The 22,003-nt window shown below is 42.7% G+C and overlaps 1 protein-coding gene across 3 annotated transcripts in view; it reads left to right on the forward strand.

Annotated features, from left to right (window-relative positions):
* The window catches only part of LOC115110681 (calcitonin gene-related peptide type 1 receptor), a 57,462-nt gene that overhangs the window by 12,752 nt on the left and 22,707 nt on the right, over nucleotides 1-22,003 (forward strand). For 2 of the 3 annotated variants that reach the window (XM_065012698.1, XM_029636560.2), the window contains exons 2-3: nucleotides 19,749-19,855; nucleotides 21,069-21,222. In XM_065012698.1, the coding sequence (XP_064868770.1) occupies nucleotides 19,781-19,855; nucleotides 21,069-21,222 (229 nt within the window). In that variant the 5' untranslated portion in view covers nucleotides 19,749-19,780. Of the gene's footprint in view, nucleotides 1-19,745; nucleotides 19,856-21,068; nucleotides 21,223-22,003 lie in introns of all 3 variants that reach the window. The other variant, XM_065012713.1, reaches the window with a different exon arrangement.

Raw genomic sequence — 22,003 nt, forward strand, 5'->3', positions numbered from 1 at the left:
CGCCATCACCATTGACCCACTATCACAACATAAGCTACCTAACAAAGAGTGTGGTTTCATGCACACAAAAATGCGATTATTGTGCATAGTCAGATTCATATAATAGTTATATTAAAACAATGACATGCTTTGCAAGAATAACGATTTCCCTCATAACTCTGTTTACATGGACACATCTGAAATCAGGCTACCTGATGGCACAATCAAATGAAAATTTTACCACAGTGAACATGTCATTTTTGGGAAGCATATTTGATTCTGAGTTTGGACATTTCAAGTTTTTATGTGAAAACAACTTCCAGGACACATACATTCAGTTGTTTCACTCTAAGCGAAGGAGGGAGGCTCACTTGGCTGGTGCGAGCACATGTACAGATCAAATACACCCGCTGGAACACCGGTTAAGGGGTTTACATGTCTTAATAATTCAAAAGATTGCTCAGAAAGCCAGGTATTTTAATCAGCGTATGCTTACTTTGACCTTTACATTTACATGAATGTTTTCTCTTGCTCTGTCTTCTTCTTCTTCAAGGTTTTATGACAGACTACAACCTATTAGTGTATTGTCGCAACCTACTGTATTGGCTCTTTATCAGTATAATAGTTGACTACAAATACAAAGTTGCCAATGTTACAAACAAGTGAAGTATAAAATGTTGCTTCAAATGAAAACCGAGATGCCTGCAATAAAATATAAACAGTAGGCTGTAGCCCTATTTCAATCATATTGAAAAACATTTCATGTTCAATCAGTTGAGTTCTATTTTGCTATTTGGGATTTGTCTCAATATACACTGAACAAAAATATAATATCTACAATCTACAATTGCATTTTATTGATGATCGTTTGAATGCTCAGAGACGAGATGACCGTGACGAGATCCTCTGAAGAATGCTCTGAAGGTTCCCCACTGACATTACATTATATATATATATATATATATATATATATATGTATATATACACACAGTATACACACAGTATATTACTCACCAGGCTCTCGTTTAGTCGTTTCATATGTCTCCCCCTCCCCTGTGGTCCGTTCCTGGAATGTGACCATGCTGAAAACGTCCGGAGACATTCCAGGAACCAAAGATCGTTTCCCTTCAAGAGACATTCTAGGAACTAAAGGTGATTGATTTGCTCCCCCTTTGCCATCCAAGGGTCCCATATCTCCTAGACATAGTGTTCACTATATTTCATTACAACATAGAGATGGGTCTAGCAAAAAATGGGCTTTGAACAGTGTTTCGCCAAATTCATTCCCTTGATATTACACAGGGTTTGTTAGCAGGTCTTAAAGCCAGCATGTGCATATGCAAATAAACCCAGCCCAGCTGGATGCATATTATCTGCTTTCAATGAAGCTGGACTCAAATTCATTCAACACATCATTTGTCACCTGGAATCCTTATGTCGGGTCCATAGAAAAGTGTTTCATGGTTACAGCTGATAATGCCTATGCACTCAGCCACCTGTTTCCTTGAATAACTGCCCTGGCACGTGCTGTTTCTTGTGTAGGAAAGAGTGCCACACGTCATTCACCTGCACACTATCAAGGAAAATGAGGGGACTTTTTCATCAAGTTCCATGCTTGTGTCAAAGAGAAGGTGTCCTGTCCCTTGTCTTTGTAATACAGTGAAGGAAAAGAGGATAATCTATTCTCCATTGAGCTTCTGTAATGACTGTTTTTGTTTTGTCCTGGACCTGTATTCATAAAGTGTCTCAGAGTAGCGGTGCTGATCTCTGTTCAGTTATGCCTTTTAGATTATAATGAATGAACAGGGATGGCCTGATCCTAGATCTACACTCCTACTCTGAGGCGCTTTATGAATACGGGCCCAGGAGAAGGTTTAATCTGGGTTACTCCAGGCCCAAAAGAAGCCAGAAGTCAGACTGTCCTCCCTTGGCTCCCAGGTGACATCTCCCAGTAGTATAATGTTTTAAAGCTGCATGTTGACTGCAACAATGACCTTAAGAAATGGGACAACGGCCTCCTTGTCTCTCCAAGGATCCTCCCTACACAGTTGTTGAACTCAATGTCCAAACTTGTAAATGGTGAAGTCGTTTTTGAAATATGTGAATTATAAAATACACCCACAGTGCTGAATACTGCATGCTTCCACAAAGAAAGATAAGCAACTTCAATATTTTGCCAGTGGACTGTTTTTTTTTTTTTACAGATACACACACACACACAGCTCTTATCTAGGTGCTTCAGTAGCCTTTTGCTATTTGAATCCTTAAACAGTGTTGGGAATTATGTAAACATTGCATTGTCCAATGTTTATGGTTGTGTCCTTGCGATTGGTCTGTAGCTGGTGTGCTATTGAACGATAAGTGTAATCGCAGCAGGTCATATTGTGAGAAAAAGACTGCAATGTTTCAGAATTCTCTAAAAAGGGAAATAAATTGCTTCTCTAAATGCCATACAAAGAAACTTGGGAAGGATGGTGGTGCAAACATCCTGTGCGGGCAGTAGGATGTTTACAACGCACAACTGCATCAACGGACAATGGAGTTGATAAGCCAAGACTGCTCACTCTCTGGCTCCTTAGTTCGCTTGTTGTGGCAGGCGAGAATTCACAGCTGTTCTTCATATTTCCAAGGGATCTCTCTCGGCCTTCAGATGTAGAAGAAGTAATGTTGTTCTTGTTACAAAGGCCCGTGACTAACCTCTTCCCTCCCTACTACTCTGATGTATGGCTTGTAGAAGACCACCCACTGTCTTCCCCTTCCACAGATGTGTCTAAACAACAATAAAAGTTGTATTACCCAAATAGATCAATAACTGACCTGATACCTGCTTAGCTTATCCATGGGCTGCGTTCAGAAAGAGAAAACGTTCTGTTGTAGCTAAAAATGTAATGGATGGAGAGGGCATGATTGGCTACTCCACGTGATGAAATAATCATATCTGTTTTGTTATATTAAAACACAATTCTACCTGCAATGCACATTTCACACTACTGAATGAGTAATTTGTGGTATCTTGTCCTGTCCAAAAATCAGAGCTATAGGATAAGCGGAGTTCTCTCTTCTTGATCTCTATAAACTGTAGGTCACTTAGGAGGTAATACATGTTTTAAGTGTTCCTCCATTTGTCTTATAGCGTGCGTCCCCAGACATAGGATTTTGTGGCTATTTCCATTGTAAATAATAGCTGTAGTCCATAGCAACATGATTCACGGGGGCAATATGTGTATTAGGACAGGAGAGAGTGGGACAGGGTGGTCCTCGAAAAACACTTTTACAGACACTTCTTCCTGTGAGTTGTGCTGGAAGAGTTTCATTCCAAAATGTTATACTGTATATCCACTTTCAGAAATGTTGGTAAATTATGTTTTATTGTTTAAAGTTATGAAAGAGATTGGTGTGTTTTTATGACAGACATGTATTTGTTTAAAATCTTCTTGACGCTACCCATCCCTGTCACGGGATAATTTTCGTCAGCAACCGCTGAATAGCATAGCGCAACAGTCAAATAATATCACTAAAAAATATTCATATTCATGAAATCTCAAGTGCAATATTGCAAAACACAGCTTAGCCTTTTGTTAATCCACCTGTCGTCTCAGATTTTGAAATTATGCTTTACAGCGAAAGCAATCCACGCGTTTGTGTAAGTTTATCGATAGCCTAGCATAGCATTATGTACACTTAGCATCAGGAAGCTTGGTCACAAAAATCAGAAAAGCAATCAAATTAACCGTTTACCTTTGATGATCTTTGGATGTTTTCGCTCACGAGACTCCCAATTACACAACAAATGTTCCTTTTGTTCCATAAAGATGATTTTTATACCCAAAATACCGGCATTTGTTTGTCGCGTTATGTTCAGAAATTCACAGGAAAGAGTGGTCACGACAACGCAGACGGAAATTCCAAATAGTCTTCATAATATCCGGGTTTGGCCGGTAGGGATGTCCTTGTCTCAACGCGCACCAGCGACTCCTGTGGAGGGCCGGGTGCAGTACACACTAACCAAGGTTGCCAGGTGCACGGTGTTTCCTCCGACACATTGGTGCGGCTGGCTTCCGGTTTGGATGCGCGCTGTGTTAAGAAGCAGTGCGGCTAGGTTGGATTGTGTATCGGAGGACGCATGACTTTCAACCTTCGTCTCTCCTGAGCCCGTACGGGAGTTGTAGCGATGAGACAAGATAGTAGCTACTAAAACAATTGGATACCACAAAATTGGGGTGATAAAAGGGGTCGAAAATTTAAATATATATATATTTTTTTTCCAAAGTGTCAGTTTGTCTCGAAGAACCGTCACGGAGCGGATAAGTGGCATGGCACAAGATATCGAAAAAACATTGAAGGACTGCAAGAAATGTCGAGTTTCCCTCTTTGTCATGTGATGATACGACTGACATCACAAATACGGCCCAATTTGCCATTTTTGTGCATGAGATTACCGCTGAGTTTGGCGCAAGGGAGGAATTGCTGTCGTTGGAAGCCAAGCATGGCACGACCAGAGATGAGAATTTGTTTGAGAGACTTGTCTCGGCCATGAGCAAATTTGAGCTACGGTTTGAAAAATTAAGTGGCCTTACTTCAGATGGAGCGCCAGCCATGGTTGGCTCGAAAAAGGGATTAACTGCATTAGTGAAAAAATAAATGAGTTGTCTCAGTCCAAGTGATTTAATTGAATGCAATTGCATCATTTGAAGCGAAATTAAAGCTGTGGCAGGTCCAACTAGAAAGGGGTTATTTTCTTACTCTGCAAGGACAAGAGCCTGAAATTACGTTGGAATATGACGGTAAGTGTGGAAAGCTCGCCAAAGGCATTTTGTGAGCGGTTTAAGGATGTGAAAAGTAAACAACTGGAGTTGAACATATTTGCAACACCGTTTATTGTTGAATCAGCGGATGTGCCGGATGGCCTACAACATGAAGTCATTGAGCTGCAAAGCAATGACGAGTTCAATGCCAGGTACAACAACCTCCCTCTCCTTGAGTTCTACAAAATGTACTTTAGCGATGAGCATTTTTTCTGTTCTGATGAGACATGCAATTAAATGTGCATCTGTGTTCGGGACGACCTACTGCTGTGAGCAGTTCTTTTCCAAACTGACTCTTGTAAAAACTCGATTCAGCTCAAGACTGACTGGAACCTAGGAAAACCTGGAAAACCAGCTGCGAGTAGCGTCATCTTCACTGCCAGCTGACATCAAACGCCTCTTCAAAGATAAGCAGTTTCAGCCATCGCATTAGAGTTTGAACAATTAATCATAAAAACAACAACAACATTATTTACAATACTAACATTTATTTAAATAGGACTAGCACTTTTCTAAATACTCAAGGACACAAGAAACATACAAGTCATATATAAACTGAAAAACCAATGTCAGTGATTAAAGTCACATTAAAACATGAATAAAGCAGAAAATAGCATAATATGGCCCCCAAATTAATTTATAAATATCCAAATGGCCCTTGATGGCAAAAAGGTTCCCCACCCCTGCTTTAGGCAGTTTCATATCTCAGTCCTTCCAACCTTTCAGTCATTCTGAATGCATGTTGTGGGTGAATAAAATGTCAAATGTTGGATATCCCCACTCTGGCTGAATTCTAATAGGATTTACACATCACTTTGCAAGCCATTATAATGTGAGTAATGTGTGCCTGAAAACTAGGCCCCCAAAATAAGGCCTAATTAAGTACTTGTTATTTTGTTATTTAATTTTAAAGATGACATATTAGTTTAAGATCACACTTGGTGAAGGACACAGGACTGAAAATTGACGAATGCAACAACCATGTCTCTTTCACTAACAAATACAGTCATGGGGGGTAACTCTACAATTCACTCAAAAGTCAAGGCACTGGGAAAAATGCAAATAAGACTTTACACTAAGCAGTGTGTTTAATTTAACACTGAGAAGTGTGGACACGTATAGATACTGGACCAGTGTTACATTTAACACTCGAAAATGTACAGTTTATCACTTGATGGTTTCATTTCAGAGACACAAATAATCATGTTTTATTTGCAAAATGCTATATATCCACCTCACATTCAGAGAAATAAGTAGTACTGCTAGATTTTCCACAGTCAAATGTAACAAATAACTAGATTATTAATAACTATATTATTTATCAATATTTAAAAAAAAAAAAATTTTATTACTTAATACAGTGTAATAAGATCTGTATGTAAAACATTTACATTTTAGTCATTTAACATTTTAGTCATTTAGCAGATGCTCTAATCCAGAGCGATTTACAGTAAGTGCATTCATCTTAAAATAGTTAGGTTGAGACACCCACATATCACAGTCAAATAATCAGGATTTCAACATTTTTATTATGCATAGCAATGGATACACTAAAATCTATTAATAAAAAATCTGAGAACAGTAATATTTTACAAACACTTGAAGGTACCCATAACCAATCATTTCTGATAAAGTAAATAGACAAATGTGAAATATTGGTGAACCTAGCGTGGTTCCGCTTCAAATTACATTCAGCTCATAAATGCTTCATAAAGACTCCATAAGAGCTACATCAATGTGTTACAATGCATCTGTGACCGTATGTCAATGTCTATAAAGGGTTCATGAATGTGTTACAATGCATCTGTGACCGTATGTCATGTTCTATAAAGGGTTCATGAATGTGTTACAATGCATCTGTGACCGTATGTCATTGTCTATAAAGGGTTCATGAATGTGTTACAATGCATCTGTGACCGTATGTCATGTTCTATAAAGGGTTCATGAATGTGTTACAATGCATCTGTGACCGTATGTCATTGTCTATAAAGGGTTCATGAATGTGTTACAATGCATCTGTGACCGTATGTCATTGTCTATAAAGGGTTCATGAATGTGTTACAATGCATCTGTGACCGTATGTCATGTTCTATAAAGGGTTCATGAATGTGTTACAATGCATCTGTGACCGTATGTCATTGTCTATAAAGGGTTCATGAATGTGTTACAATGCATCTGTGACCGTATGTCATGTTCTATAAAGGGTTCATGAATGTGTTACAATGCATCTGTGACCGTATGTCATTGTCTATAAAGGGTTCATGAATGTGTTACAATGCATCTGTGACCGTATGTCATTGTCTATAAAGGGTTCATGAATGTGTTACAATGCATCTGTGACCGTATGTCATGTTCTATAAAGGGTTCATAAATGTGGAGTAACTGTGTGACATAACCACCATTGTCAAGTGTGACATATCCCACTATGTCAAATATGACATAAACCTGTGCTTTATAAAGGGTGGCATATGTGCCGCTTAATAAAGGCTTTAGAAATCATATTAAATTGAGGCTTCACAAAGCATTTATAACCCTGTTATGTATCTTGGTAGAGCATTGCAACACCAGGATGGTGGATAAATTACACACACTCTAAGCCCTTTCTAGGATGGCCCAACCTCTTTCCCTCATGGGTGCCCAGCCAATATTGGACCTGACCTCAGCTTGACCCAAAATGCAGGATGACATACTCTAAAGTGCAATCATGCACAGCCAAAAAAACCTTGGTTGGGCCCTTTAAAATCAGTATGTTTTGGGGGGGCCTAATTGTGTGCAAGAGTGTGCAAAGCTGTCATCAAGGCAAAGGGTGGCTACTTTTAAGAATCTCAAATATACAATATATCTTGATTTGTTTAATACTTTTTTGGTTACTGCATGATTCCATATGTCTTATTTCATAGTTATTCTACAATGTAGACAAAAAAAAAATTTTAATTAAGAAAAACCCTGGAATGAGCAGTTGTGTCCAAACTATTGACTGGTACTGTATGTGTTATGAATGACCAAAGATATCTGACTTTAAAATTAGTACAGTGTCATGTGATATAAAGTATTTATGGATGTGTTATGAATGACCAAAGGTGTCTCAATTCAAACAAAGTATTACAGGACACTACATAAAGTGTGAATAAATTGGTGAAAAACTGTTTGCTGATTTATGAATGTTCTCATGATCCACATATTACTGTAGGGTGTGAGAGGTACTTAGATGGATTGATGGACCTGCAACGTGTGTGTGTGTGTGTGTGTGTGTGTGTGTGTGTGTGTGTGTGTGTGTGTGTGTGTGTGTGTGTGTGTGTGTGTGTGTGTGTGTGTGTGTGTGTGTGTGTGTCAGAGCCGAGATGATTTGGAGTAGTCCAACCTGAGACTACCGCACCAGGTATACCTCTTCTGTTCTCATACTGGAGACCAGGGCTTGATTACAACCTGTTACAATGGAGCCAACATTTTGTGGCTGACCTTTCAGCGGTGGAGTGAGTGAATGTGACTGGACCCAGTATCTCATGGTATGGCTTGTTATGTCAAAGACCTGACTGGGTCCAGCACCCCACGGTATGGCTTGTTATATTGTTATGTCAAAGACCTGACTGGGTCCAGCACCCTGCGGTATGGCGAGTTATATTGTTATGTCAAAGACCTGACTGGGTTCAGCACCCTGCGGTATGGCTTGTTATATTGTTATGTCAAAGACCTGACTGGGTCCAGCACCCCACGGTATGGCTTGTTATATTGTTATGTCAAAGACCTGACTGGGCCCAGCACCCCACGGTATGGCTTGTTATATTGTTATGTCAAAGACCTGACTGGGTCCAGCACCCCACGGTATGGCTTGTTATATTGTTATGTCAAAGACCTGACTGGGCCCAGCACCCTGCGGTATGGCTTGTTATATTGTTGTGTCAAAGACCTGACTGGGCCCAGCACCCTGCGGTATGGCTTGTTATATTGTTATGTCAAAGACCATGGTGCTTGCCTACGGAGCTGTGAGGGGAACGGCACCTCAGTACCTCCAGGCTCTGATCAGGCCCTACACCCAAACAAGGGCACTGCGTTCATCCACCTCTGGCCTGCTCGCCTCCCTACCACTGAGGAAGTACAGTTCCCGCTCAGCCCAGTCAAAACTGTTCGCTGCTCTGGCCCCCCAATGATGGAACAAACTCCCTCACGACGCCAGGACAGCGGAGTCAATCACCACCTTCCGGAGACACCTGAAACCCCACCTCTTTAAGGAATACCTAGGATAGGATAAAGTAATCCTTCTCACCCCCCTTAAAAGATTTAGATGCACTATTGTAAAGTGGCTGTTCCACTGGATGTCATAAGGTGAAAGCACCAATTTGTAAGTCGCTCTGGATAAGAGCGTCTGCTAAATGACTTAAATGTAATGTAATGTAAATGTCTGACTGGGTCCAGCACCCCACGGTATGGCTTGTTATATTGTTATGTCAAAGACCTGACTGGGCCCAGCACCCTGCGGTATGGCTTGTTATATTGTTGTGTCAAAGACCTGACTGGGCCCAGCACCCTGCGGTATGGCTTGTTATATTGTTATGTCAAAGACCATGGTGCTTGCCTACGGAGCTGTGAGGGGAACGGCACCTCAGTACCTTCAGGCTCTGATCAGGCCCTACACCCAAACAAGGGCACTGCGTTCATCCACCTCTGGCCTGCTCGCCTCCCTACCACTGAGGAAGTACAGTTCCCGCTCAGCCCAGTCAAAACTGTTCGCTGCTCTGGCCCCCCAATGATGGAACAAACTCCCTCACGACGCCAGGACAGCGGAGTCAATCACCACCTTCCGGAGACACCTGAAACCCCACCTCTTTAAGGAATACCTAGGATAGGATAAAGTAATCCTTCTCACCCCCCCCACCCCTTAAAAGATTTAGATGCACTATTGTAAAGTGGCTGTTCCACTGGATGTCATAAGGTGAAAGCACCAATTTGTAAGTCGCTCTGGATAAGAGCGTCTGCTAAATGACTTAAATGTAATGTAATGTAAATGTCTGACTGGGTCCAGCACCCCACGGTATGGCTTGTTATATTGTTACGTCAAAGACCTGACTGGGTCCAGCACCCCACGGTATGGCTTGTTATATTGTTATGTCAAAGACCTGACTGGGTCCAGCACCCTGCGGTATGGCTTGTTATATTGTTATGTCAAAGACCTGACTGGGTCCAGCACCCTGCGGTATGGCTTGTTATATTGTTATGTCAAAGACCTGACTGGGTCCAGCACCCCATGGTATGGCTTGTTATATTGTTACGTCAAAGACCTGACTGGGCCCAGCACCCCACGGTATGGCTTGTTATATTGTTATGGCTTGTTATATTGTTATGTCAAAGACCTGACTGGGCCCAGCACCCCACGGTATGGCTTGTTATATTGTTGTATCAGAGACCTGACTGGGTCCAGCACCCTGCGGTATGGCTTGTTATATTGTTATGGCTTGTTATATTGTTATGTCAAAGACCTGACTGGGCCCAGCACCCCACGGTATGGCTTGTTATATTGTTAAGTCAAAGACCTGACTGGGCCCAGCACCCCACGGTATGGCTTGTTATATTGTTACGTCAAAGACCTGACTGGGCCCAGCACCCCACGGTATGGCTTGTTATATTGTTATGTCAAAGACCTGACTGGGTCCAGCACCCCACGGTATGGCTTGTTATATTGTTATGTCAAAGACCTGACTGGGTCCAGCACCCCACGGTATGGCTTGTTATATTGTTGTATCAGAGACCTGACTGGGTCCAGCACCCTGCGGTATGGCTTGTTATATTGTTATGTCAAAGACCTGACTGGGTCCAGCACCCCACGGTATGGCTTGTTATATTGTTATGTCAAAGACCTGACTGGGCCCAGCACCCCACGGTATGGCTTGTTATATTGTTGTATCAGAGACCTGACTGGGTCCAGCACCCTGCGGTATGGCTTGTTATATTGTTATGGCTTGTTATATTGTTATGTCAAAGACCTGACTGGGTCCAGCACCCCACGGTATGGCTTGTTATATTGTTACGTCAAAGACCTGACTGGGTCCAGCACCCCACGGTATGGCTTGTTATATTGTTACGTCAAAGACCTGACTGGGCCCAGCACCCCACGGTATGGCTTGTTATATTGTTACGTCAAAGACCTGACTGGGCCCAGCACCCCACGGTATGGCTTGTTATATTGTTACGTCAAAGACCTGACTGGGCCCAGCACCCCACGGTATGGCTTGTTATATTGTTATGTCAAAGACCTGACTGGGCCCAGCACCCCACGGTATGGCTTGTTATATTGTTACGTCAAAGACCTGACTGGGCCCAGCACCCCACGGTATGGCTTGTTATATTGTTATGTCAAAGACCTGACTGGGTCCAGCACCCCACGGTATGGCTTGTTATATTGTTATGTCAAAGACCTGACTGGGCCCAGCACCCCACGGTATGGCTTGTTATATTGTTATGTCAAAGACCTGACTGGGTCCAGCACCCCACGGTATGGCTTGTTATATTGTTATGTCAAAGACCTGACTGGGCCCAGCACCCCACGGTATGGCTTGTTATATTGTTATGTAAAAGACCTGACTGGGTCCAGCACCCAACGGTATGGCTTGTTATATTGTTATGGCTTGTTATATTGTTATGTCAAAGACCTGACTGGGTCCAGCACCCCACGGTATGGCTTGTTATATTGTTATGTCAAAGACCTGACTGGGCCCAGCACCCTGCGGTATGGCTTGTTATATTGTTATGTCAAAGACCTGACTGGGTCCAGCACCCCACGGTATGACGAGTTATATTGTTATGTCAAAGACCTGACTGGGCCCAGCACCCTGCGGTATGGCTTGTTATATTGTTATGTCAAAGACCTGACTGGGCCCAGCACCCTGCGGTATGGCTTGTTATATTGTTATGTCAAAGACCTGACTGGGTCCAGCACCCCACGGTATGGCTTGTTATATTGTTATGTCAAAGACCTGACTGGGCCCAGCACCCTGCGGTATGGCTTGTTATATTGTTATGTCAAAGACCTGACTGGGCCCAGCACCCTGCGGTATGGCTTGTTATATTGTTATGTCAAAGACCTGACTGGGCCCAGCACCCTGCGGTATGGCTTGTTATATTGTTATGTCAAAGACCTGACTGGGCCCAGCACCCTGCGGTATGGCTTGTTATATTGTTATGTCAAAGACCTGACTGGGCCCAGCACCCTGCGGTATGGCGAGTTATATTGTTATGTCAAAGACCTGACTGGGCCCAGCACCCTGCGGTATGGCGAGTTATATTGTTATGTAAAAGACCTGACTGGGCCCAGCACCCTGCGGTATGGCTTGTTATATTGTTATGTCAAAGACCTGACTGGGTCCAGCACCCCACGGTATGGCTTGTTATATTGTTATGTCAAAGACCTGACTGGGCCCAGCACCCCACGGTATGGCTTGTTATATTGTTATGTCAAAGACCTGACTGGGCCCAGCACCCTGCGGTATGGCTTGTTATATTGTTATGTCAAAGACCTGACTGGGCCCAGCACCCTGCGGTATGGCTTGTTATATTGTTATGTCAAAGACCTGACTGGGCCCAGCACCCTGCGGTATGGCTTGTTATATTGTTATGTCAAAGACCTGACTGGGTCCAGCACCCCACGGTATGGCTTGTTATATTGTTATGTCAAAGACCTGACTGGGCCCAGCACCCTGCGGTATGGCTTGTTATATTGTTATGTCAAAGACCTGACTGGGCCCAGCACCCTGCGGTATGGCTTGTTATATTGTTATGTCAAAGACCTGACTGGGCCCAGCACCCTGCGGTATGGCTTGTTATATTGTTATGTCAAAGACCTGACTGGGTCCAGCACCCTGCGGTATGGCTTATTTTGTTACGTCAAATACCTGACTGGGCCCAGCACCCCACGGTATGGCTTGTTATATTGTTATATCAAAGACCTGACTGGGTCCAGCACCCTGCGGTATGGCTTGTTATATTGTTATGTCAAAGACCTGACTGGGTCCAGCACCCCACGGTATGGCTTGTTATATTGTTATGTCAAAGACCTGACTGGGCCCAGCACCCCACGGTATGGCTTGTTATATTGTTATGTCAAAGACCTGACTGGGCCCAGCACCCTGCGGTATGGCTTGTTATATTGTTATGTCAAAGACCTGACTGGGCCCAGCACCCTGCGGTATGGCTTGTTATATTGTTATGTCAAAGACCTGACTGGGCCCAGCACCCTGCGGTATGGCTTGTTATATTGTTATGTCAAAGACCTGACTGGGCCCAGCACCCTGCGGTATGGCTTGTTATATTGTTATGTCAAAGACCTGACTGGGCCCAGCACCCTGCGGTATGGCGAGTTATATTGTTATGTCAAAGACCTGACTGGGCCCAGCACCCTGCGGTATGGCGAGTTATATTGTTATGTCAAAGACCTGACTGGGCCCAGCACCCTGCGGTATGGCTTGTTATATTGTTATGTCAAAGACCTGACTGGGTCCAGCACCCCACGGTATGGCTTGTTATATTGTTATGTCAAAGACCTGACTGGGCCCAGCACCCCACGGTATGGCTTGTTATATTGTTATGTCAAAGACCTGACTGGGCCCAGCACCCTGCGGTATGGCTTGTTATATTGTTATGTCAAAGACCTGACTGGGTCCAGCACCCCACGGTATGGCTTGTTATATTGTTATGTCAAAGACCTGACTGGGCCCAGCACCCTGCGGTATGGCTTGTTATATTGTTATGTCAAAGACCTGACTGGGTCCAGCACCCTGCGGTATGGCTTGTTATATTGTTATGTCAAAGACCTGACTGGGCCCAGCACCCTGCGGTATGGCTTGTTATATTGTTATGGCTTGTTATATTGTTATGTCAAAGACCTGACTGGGCCCAGCACCCCACGGTATGGCTTGTTATATTGTTATGGCTTGTTATATTGTTATGTCAAAGACCTGACTGGGTCCAGCACCCCACGGTATGGCTTGTTATATTGTTACGTCAAAGACCTGACTGGGCCCAGCACCCCACGGTATGGCTTGTTATATCGTTGTGTGCGTGTTTGTGTACTGAGGAACATGTAACTTGGTTCCAGAAGAAAGACACTTTCAATTTCCTTTCATCGGGGTAATTGGTGCCTGGTGTAATGTGACTAACATGACTTCTCTTTAGAGCAGGGGTGGGCGTCACAGTTTTGCCTCAAGCTAGCTAACACACCTCTCCAATAATCACCTAATCATGATCTTCAGTTTAGAATAACATTTGATTAATCAGCTGTGTTTGTTAGGGATGGGGAAAACCATGTGACACCAATCAGGCCCTCCAGGACTGGAGTTGCCCACCCTTACTTTAGAGCCTATGTCATCTTGTAGCACAACATGTCACCATTTATAAAGCACATGTTTATGTCATATTCAACATAGTGGGTTATGTCATCTTTGTCATTGGTGATTATGACACAGGTATGGCACATTTATGAACGCTTTAAAAAGCATCATTCTAAATTGGTGCCGAATATATCCCTCTTCTCAATCTCAAACAGTCCTTTGAATGTCTTACGAAGGGATATATTGTTAGAATTGTTGGGTTCCGGGTTGGGAGGATGCGGGGGGAATGGGATGGGGAGTTGGGGGTGTAGGCCTATCTCTTTTTGTTTATTTTTCTTTACATGCCACATTTATTATTACAAAATCCTGTTTGATTACAGTTTCTCTGTATGTATTTCTTACTTTTGTTTTGTTTTGAGTGGCTGCTAACGGGTACATGTTATATAAAATGAAAATATGATTTGATATTGATATTGTACCTGTAAACCCCCCAACAATAACATGTTTTTAAATGAATTGTTTGAGTCATGGTCATTCGTCTTGAAAACATACGACAACTGAATATTTATTTAGAATGTCCAACAATGATTTAATCATCCAAATGGTTTTTGCAGATAGTCTTTGACATAAAGCTAAGCATTTCACTCTTGGTATCTTAAGCTGGTTTGCTGATTAGATAACATGTTTCTGCAAACCTCTCAGTCTATACCCCAGCAGGCAGTTTTACCCTCAGAGATGTGTCATGAAGTAGCACTGCATATCTGAATCTAATCCAAGTTAACCATGGATGCATTCTGTAATCTCAGATAGAGTTCAGTGTGTCAAATCGGAGGGCCTGTAGTCCGGACCTCTGGCATTCTCTATGGGGGTGCCACAGGGTTCAATTCCCGGGTCGACTCTTTTCTCTGTATATATCAATGATGTTGCTCTTGCTGCTGGTGATTCTCTGATCCACCTCTACGCAGACGACACCATTTTGCATACTTCTGGCCCTTCTTTGGACACTGTGCTAACAAACCTCCAAACGAGCTTCAACGCCATACAACACTCCTTCCGTGGCCTCCAACTGCTTTTAAATGCTAGTAAAACTAAGTGCATGCTTCAACCGTCCGCTGCCTGCATCCTCCCGCCTGACTGGCATCACTACTCTGGACGGTTCTGACTTAGAATATGTGGACAACTACAAATACCTAGGTGTCTGGTTAGACTGTAATCTCTCCTTCCAGACTCACATTAAGCATATCCAATCCCAAATTAAATCTAGAATCAACTTCCTATTTCAAAACAAAGCATCCTTCACTCATGCTGCCAAACATACCCTCGTAAAACGGACTATCCTACTGATCCTTGACTTCGGTGATGTAATTTACAAAATAGCCCCCAACACTCTACTCAGCAAACTGGATGTAGTCTATCACAGTGTCACCAAAGCCCCATATACTACCCACCAATGCGACATGTATGCTCTCGTTGGATGGCCCTCATGTTCATCGCCAAACCCACTGGCTCCTGGTCATCCATAAGTCTTTGCTAGGTAAAGCCCCGCATTATCTCAGCTCACTGGTCACCATAGCAACACCCACCCGTAGCACACGCTCCAGCAGGTATATTTCACTGATCATCCCCAAAGCCAACACTTCCTTTGGCCGCCTTTCCATCCAGTTCTCTGCTACCAATGACTGGAACGAATTGCAAAAATCACTGAAGATGGAGTCTTATATCTCCCTCTCTCACTTTAAGCATCAGCTGTCAGAGCAGCTTACCGATCACCTGTACACAGCCAATCTGTAGATAGCACACCCAAATACCTCATCCCCATATTATTACTTACCTTCTTGCTCTTTTGCACCCCAGAATCTCTACTTGCACATCATCATCTGCACATCTATCACTCCAGCATTAATTCTAAATTATAATTATTTCGCCTTTATGACCTATTTATTGCCTTACCTCCCTACTCTTTTACATTTGCACACACTGTACATAGATTTTCTATTGTGTTATTGACTGTACCTTTGCACAACTCTGTGTTGTTGTTTTTGTCGTACTGCTTTGCTTTATCTTAGCCAGGTCGCAGTTGTAAATGAGACCTTGTTCTCAACTGGCCTACCTGGTTAAATAAAGGTGAAATAAAATAAATAAATAAAACATCTGTAATGTCTGTTTTATATTGTCATTGGACAGATCCATCTTTGGCTTTAGTCTCAGTTTGTAAAAGGTTGGAGTCAGCCCTTCCAGTACAGCTGGGGGATTTGGCACAGAGGACCATTAGTGTGTGACAGTGCAGCTGATAGTTTCCTGTCTGTTTCCAATTTGCACTTTTTTTACAATCCCAGTTCCAGCATTTCCCTGGTGTAATGGCGTTTTAATTCCTAGCAGACTTGGGAGGCGGGCATCCATTCCCCTGGCTTGGATTTAGGGTCTCTAGAATAGTAGATAGCACAGCGCATGATAAAGTGAAGTTTCCCATGACCATGTTTGTTGGGCTTTGAGTCGGAAGTAGGCCTTGGATATATTTTTGTTGGGAATTCTTTATGAAAGTGATTTTCTTTCTGTGCACACCGAGTCTATTGAGCATGCGTAGTGGTCACTAACCTCTGTCGTATTGTGAACAAAAACATTGAATTGTTTGCTGGATGTTGTTGAATACAAACAGCAGTTCTTGAATACAAAACAGCAATTTTCTCCCAGTTATATTTCCTATTATCCTGGGTCAATTGCATTACAGTTTAATATAATTAGCCATGCAACTTGAAGTATAAAAATGTCCTACTCCTTTAGGCCATTAAGGGTATTTCTGCTCATTTAACCCTGCCACTCAAGTATAGCACTTCTCCCTTCCCATAGCACTTGAGGCTAAATAGACATATTTAGCTAACATATTGTGATATAACAGTTGTATACACAATGGTGGCATATGTGTCAGGAATGCTCACTCTTCCCTACTGTCTCACTAGAAAAGTCTGTTCCGGCTAACAGCTAGCAACATTACTGCAAGGTTCAGCCAATGAATCATGCAGAACTGACTCTGCAAACATATCTGTACATCTATGTCTTGTTAATCGGATGGATTATTGCTTACAAGTGCTAGATGGGCTCCCCTCGGGTCTATGCATTAGACTCTGAATCCAGAGCAGACGTTTGTACAGACATATCTTCTTGGCAACCACATTTGGTTAAGATTGAAATTCCCTCATCTTCCCTTGATTTTGAAAAGCACATTTGTTCGACCTGAGGGGCATGTGAACGTTTGAATTTTGTCTCTTAAACTATGCACCAGCCATGCTGCAACCCTTGAAGCATTACCATGTAGCTTTTAATATACACTGCTCAAAAAAATAAAGGGAACACTAAAATAACACATCCTAGATCTGAATGAATGAAATATTCTTATTAAATACTTTTTTCTTTACATAGTTGAATGTGCTGACAACAAAATCACACAAAAATGATCAATGGAAATCAAATGTATCAATCCATGGAGGTCTGGATTTGGAGTCACACTCAAAATTAAAGTGGAAAACCACACTACAGGCTGATCCAACTTTGATGTAATGTCCTTACAACAAGTCAAAATGAGGCTCAGTAGTGTGTGTGGCCTCCACGTGCCTGTATGACCTCCCTACAACGCCTGGGCATGCCCCTGATGAGGTGGGGGATGGTCTCCTGAGGGATCTCCTCCCAGACCTGGACTAAAGCATCCGCCAACTCCTGGACAGTCTGTGGTGCAACAGACGTTTGTGGATTGAGCGAGACATGATATCCCAGATGTGCTCAATTGGATTCATGTCTGGGGAACGGGCAGGCCAGTCCATAGCATCAATGCCTTCCTCTTGCAGGAACTGCTGACACACTCCAGCCACATGAGGTCTAGCATTGTCTCGCATTAGGAGGAATCCAGGGCCAACCGCACCAGCATATGGTCTCACAAGGGGTCTGAGGATCTAATCTCGGTACCTAATGGCAGTCAGGCTACCTCTGGCAAGCACATGGGGGGATGTGTGGCCCCCCAAAGAAATGCCACCCCACACAATGACTGACCCACCGCCAAACCGGTCATGCTGGAGGATGTTGCAGGCAGCAGAACGTTCTCCACGGCGTCTCCAGACTCTGTCACGTCTGTCACATGCTCTTCATCTGTGAAGAGCACAGGGCGCCAGTGGCGAATTTGCCAATTATGGTGTTCTCTGGCAAATGCCAAACGTCCTGCACGGTGTTGGACGTCGGGCCCTCATACCACCCTCATGGAGTCTGTTTCTGACCGTTTGAGCAGACACATGCACATTTGTGGCCTGCTGGAGGTCATTTTGCAGGGCTCTGGCAGTGCTCCTCCTGCTCCTCCTTGCACAAAGGCGGAGGTAGCGGGCCTGCTGCTGGGTTGTTGCCCTCCTACGGCCTCCTCCACGTCTCCTGATGTACTGGCCTGTCTCCTGGTAGCGTCTCCATGCTTTGGACACTACGCTGACAGACACAGCAAACCTTCTTACCACAGCTCGCATTGATGTGCTATCCTGGATGAGCTGCACTACCTGAGCCACTTGTGTGGGTTGTAGACTTCGTCTTATGCTACCACTAGAGTGAAAGCACCACCAGCATTCAAAAGTGACCAAAACATCAGCCAGGAAGCATAGGAACTGAGAAGTGGTCTGTGGTCCCCACCTGCAGAACCACTCCTTTATTGGGGGTGTCTTGCTAATTGCCTATAATTTCCACCTGTTGTCTATTTCATTTGCACAACAGCATGTGACATTTATTGTCAATCAGTGTTGCTTCCTAAGTGGACAGTTTGATTTCACAGAAGTGTGATTGACTTGGAGTTACATTGTGTTGTTTAAGTGTTCCCTTTATTTTTTTGAGCAGTGTAGTATTTCGTGGTCCTGACAAGACTCAATTCTACAAATACTTACATTATGTGTTCAGTACGTGGGATGTCCGGTCCAAACAAAGTGTCCGGGCAACGCTTCTAGATACTGATTGACATAGCATCCAAGACTCTGTGTTCTGATCCACCTGACAAAGCATTGTGTCCACTGTACGCATTGGGAATTTCAAAATGTAATTTACATGCAAACGATCTATGTGCATTTCAAAATACAAATAGAGCAATATAAAGACTTTTCTCAAAGATTGTTTGGAGTAGTAAATGTATTTTGCTGTTTATATATTTACAATATACAAATACATCAGGACTACAGGATCAGGACTAGAGGAGCAAATGGCAGCTGTACAAGAAATACGCCTCCAAGCCTGTAACGTCTGAACATATTAGAGATCAGGTGTTTCTTCACTCTTCCCCAGTCTCCTCTGGTCATCCTCTGGGATTGTGTTGACCTCGCTACTATCCACACTGGCCAATTTGAACTGAACTGGAGGACATGTGCATGCTATGTTGCCATAAATACTGGTGATGGCACAGCACAGTCCACAGCTGCACTAAGGAGCCGATATGATGTCCGTGGTTGGAAATAATCCCATGAAGTCGCTCAATCGATTGCATAGGATTTAGGTAGAGCGCGGCAAATGGGTGTACATCTTCATATTGGAGGGAATGAGTGATGAATGAGGGATGGAGATGGAGGGATGATGTTGATTGCTGAAGTGAGAAAATGTGGATCTGTATTTTAATGGGCTTTTTTCGTCTTAGCAGCTCGATAGCCATTAAAGAGTGAATCGTCTGACATGCCGAAAAATAAGATGGACGGTTTCGGCTGGTGTTGGATGGTCATCTGTCTCCTACTGTGCACTCCCACTGATGTAAGAATTGACTCTCTTTACTCTCTCTTTTTCTTTCTCTCTGTGTCTGTCTGTGTTTCTGTCGCTTTCTCTGTCCCTCACACACACACACACACAAACGCACGCACACACATATGTGCAGGGCCACATAAGTGCAGAGAAATGCTCTTTTCATGTCTACTGTCTCATTGGTGGGTTTATACACCGTATAAGATACTGTGTATGTTTACATTTTTTAAAGGCATGCCCAGTAATAGAATGCCACCATTTTCTGGGAAAAAATGGTGTTTGTATCCTTTTTAATTCTAGTGAATTATCTATGCAGAAAATCTCAATAACTTAGGTGAACGTTTATATTGATGAATATTCAATAAAGTGCATGTGAGATTGGCAAGGGGTCAATATGATGGCATATAGGTCCAGACACTGGTAGGTTAACATGCATTAACTTGTTAACTGATTCTTGTCACTATTGTCCCCATCCATTTATCCCTCTCTCGGGGACTGATCTGTACAAAAAAGAGCAGGACAAACTTAAAATCATTGAATACAAAGCAGTGTATCCTGCTTTTGCGTCCAGTGATCACCTAATGATTCAGCAATAGAACACCCACAATTTTGTTATTTTGGCATGACATTTTGTTAAGACTTGCAATTTAACATTGGCCCATGGTATTTGGGTTCACATTGGGTGATTTGACATGTCTTTGTACACCATTTACTTTGTTTAATTTTCCATGGAGCTCACATGGATTTAAAGGGAGTCGCTCGGCTCTACATTACGGCCTCTTCCTGTGTCCTAAATGAGGATATGGTGACTGAGCGTTTTTAATCGGTCCCCCGTTGAGTTCAAATATAGAATTCAGACACAACCCTGGGTGTAGACACATTTTAAAAATATACTGTGTTGTTTAGCTATTTGCTTACAGCCAAATGAGTCGACAAACTAATGATGGAGATGACAGACAATCTATATACAGTCCAGTTAATTTAGCTTAAGATGACTTCTATCAAATATGAATGAGGCCTTTTTAATTTTGTGATTAGCAAAAATGTTAAATTAATCATGTTTATTAATTCCACTTAAGCTTTGCATTTATATGATTCATATGATTTTCTGCTATTAACTTGATACTGTTCCCTTGGATATTCTATATTTATTCTGTCGTGTGATGCCATGTAATGCTATGTGGTATGTTATGTTATGTAATGCACTGGGTTCTCTTACTTGTAGATCTTTGTTGTGGCTAGCCCAGAGGTGAACGAGACCCAGGAGTACGTACCGGTGAATGTCTACCACGACACAGACGTCACCAGGAAAAAGATTGTGACCGCCCAGTTTGAGTGCTACCAGAAAATCATGAAAGATAATGACCACAACAAAATAGGTAAAATGATCAAAAATGCATGACCTGTGTACAGGCACCACTGTCATTGGCATAGTGGGTCATGGTAAATTATTATTTGTGTGAGGGAAATTGAGCGTCTGAATCCCAAATAGGGAAAAGTTGTCTTGTAGCAAAATTAGGTTGCTACATTGACATACTTATTTTTTCTTTATTGTAGAAAATTCTGAAGCTAGTACCACTCATTGTGAATGACAACATCCTCAACCGATTAGGTAGGATAACTTGATTTTATTGATAAATTGATAACTTTAACTTTTATCGAGTGCTTGTGCTCATGTATGAGTTTGAATCCTAAGTGGGTTCGATTCATGTTACACAAGCACTCGAGCTGAGCAACTGATGTCCAACGAGGAGGTATTTCATAGGGAGAAAAAAAATCTTGTGTAGTTCATGGCTGACAAGGTTTGATAATCCCACCAGTCTTATTTGTATCCAGGGAATTAACATTAGCCAATCGGCAGGTGAGGAGAGAAAAGGTGCTGAGGGACTGAGAGGAATGCCAATATATCAGTGCTGCAGTAATTTGGTGTCATTTACACAAGGGGCTTTAATCAGCCTCTTATTTGGATGCTAATCTGCTAGTGTTGTGTCTGATTAGCTTTAGGCTTGAGTGATATACCATTTATACCATATACCTGGGTATTTAAAGATACCGACTGTATGATTTTCAATACATTTTCATTTTATTTAACCTTTATTTAACTAGGCTATGTACAGGTGCAGTGATCTGTGAGCTGCTCTGACAGCTTGTGCTTAAAGT

The sequence above is a fragment of the Oncorhynchus nerka genome, linkage group LG1, assembly GCF_034236695.1.
Source record: "Oncorhynchus nerka isolate Pitt River linkage group LG1, Oner_Uvic_2.0, whole genome shotgun sequence".
Classification (NCBI taxonomy): domain Eukaryota; kingdom Metazoa; phylum Chordata; class Actinopteri; order Salmoniformes; family Salmonidae; genus Oncorhynchus; species Oncorhynchus nerka.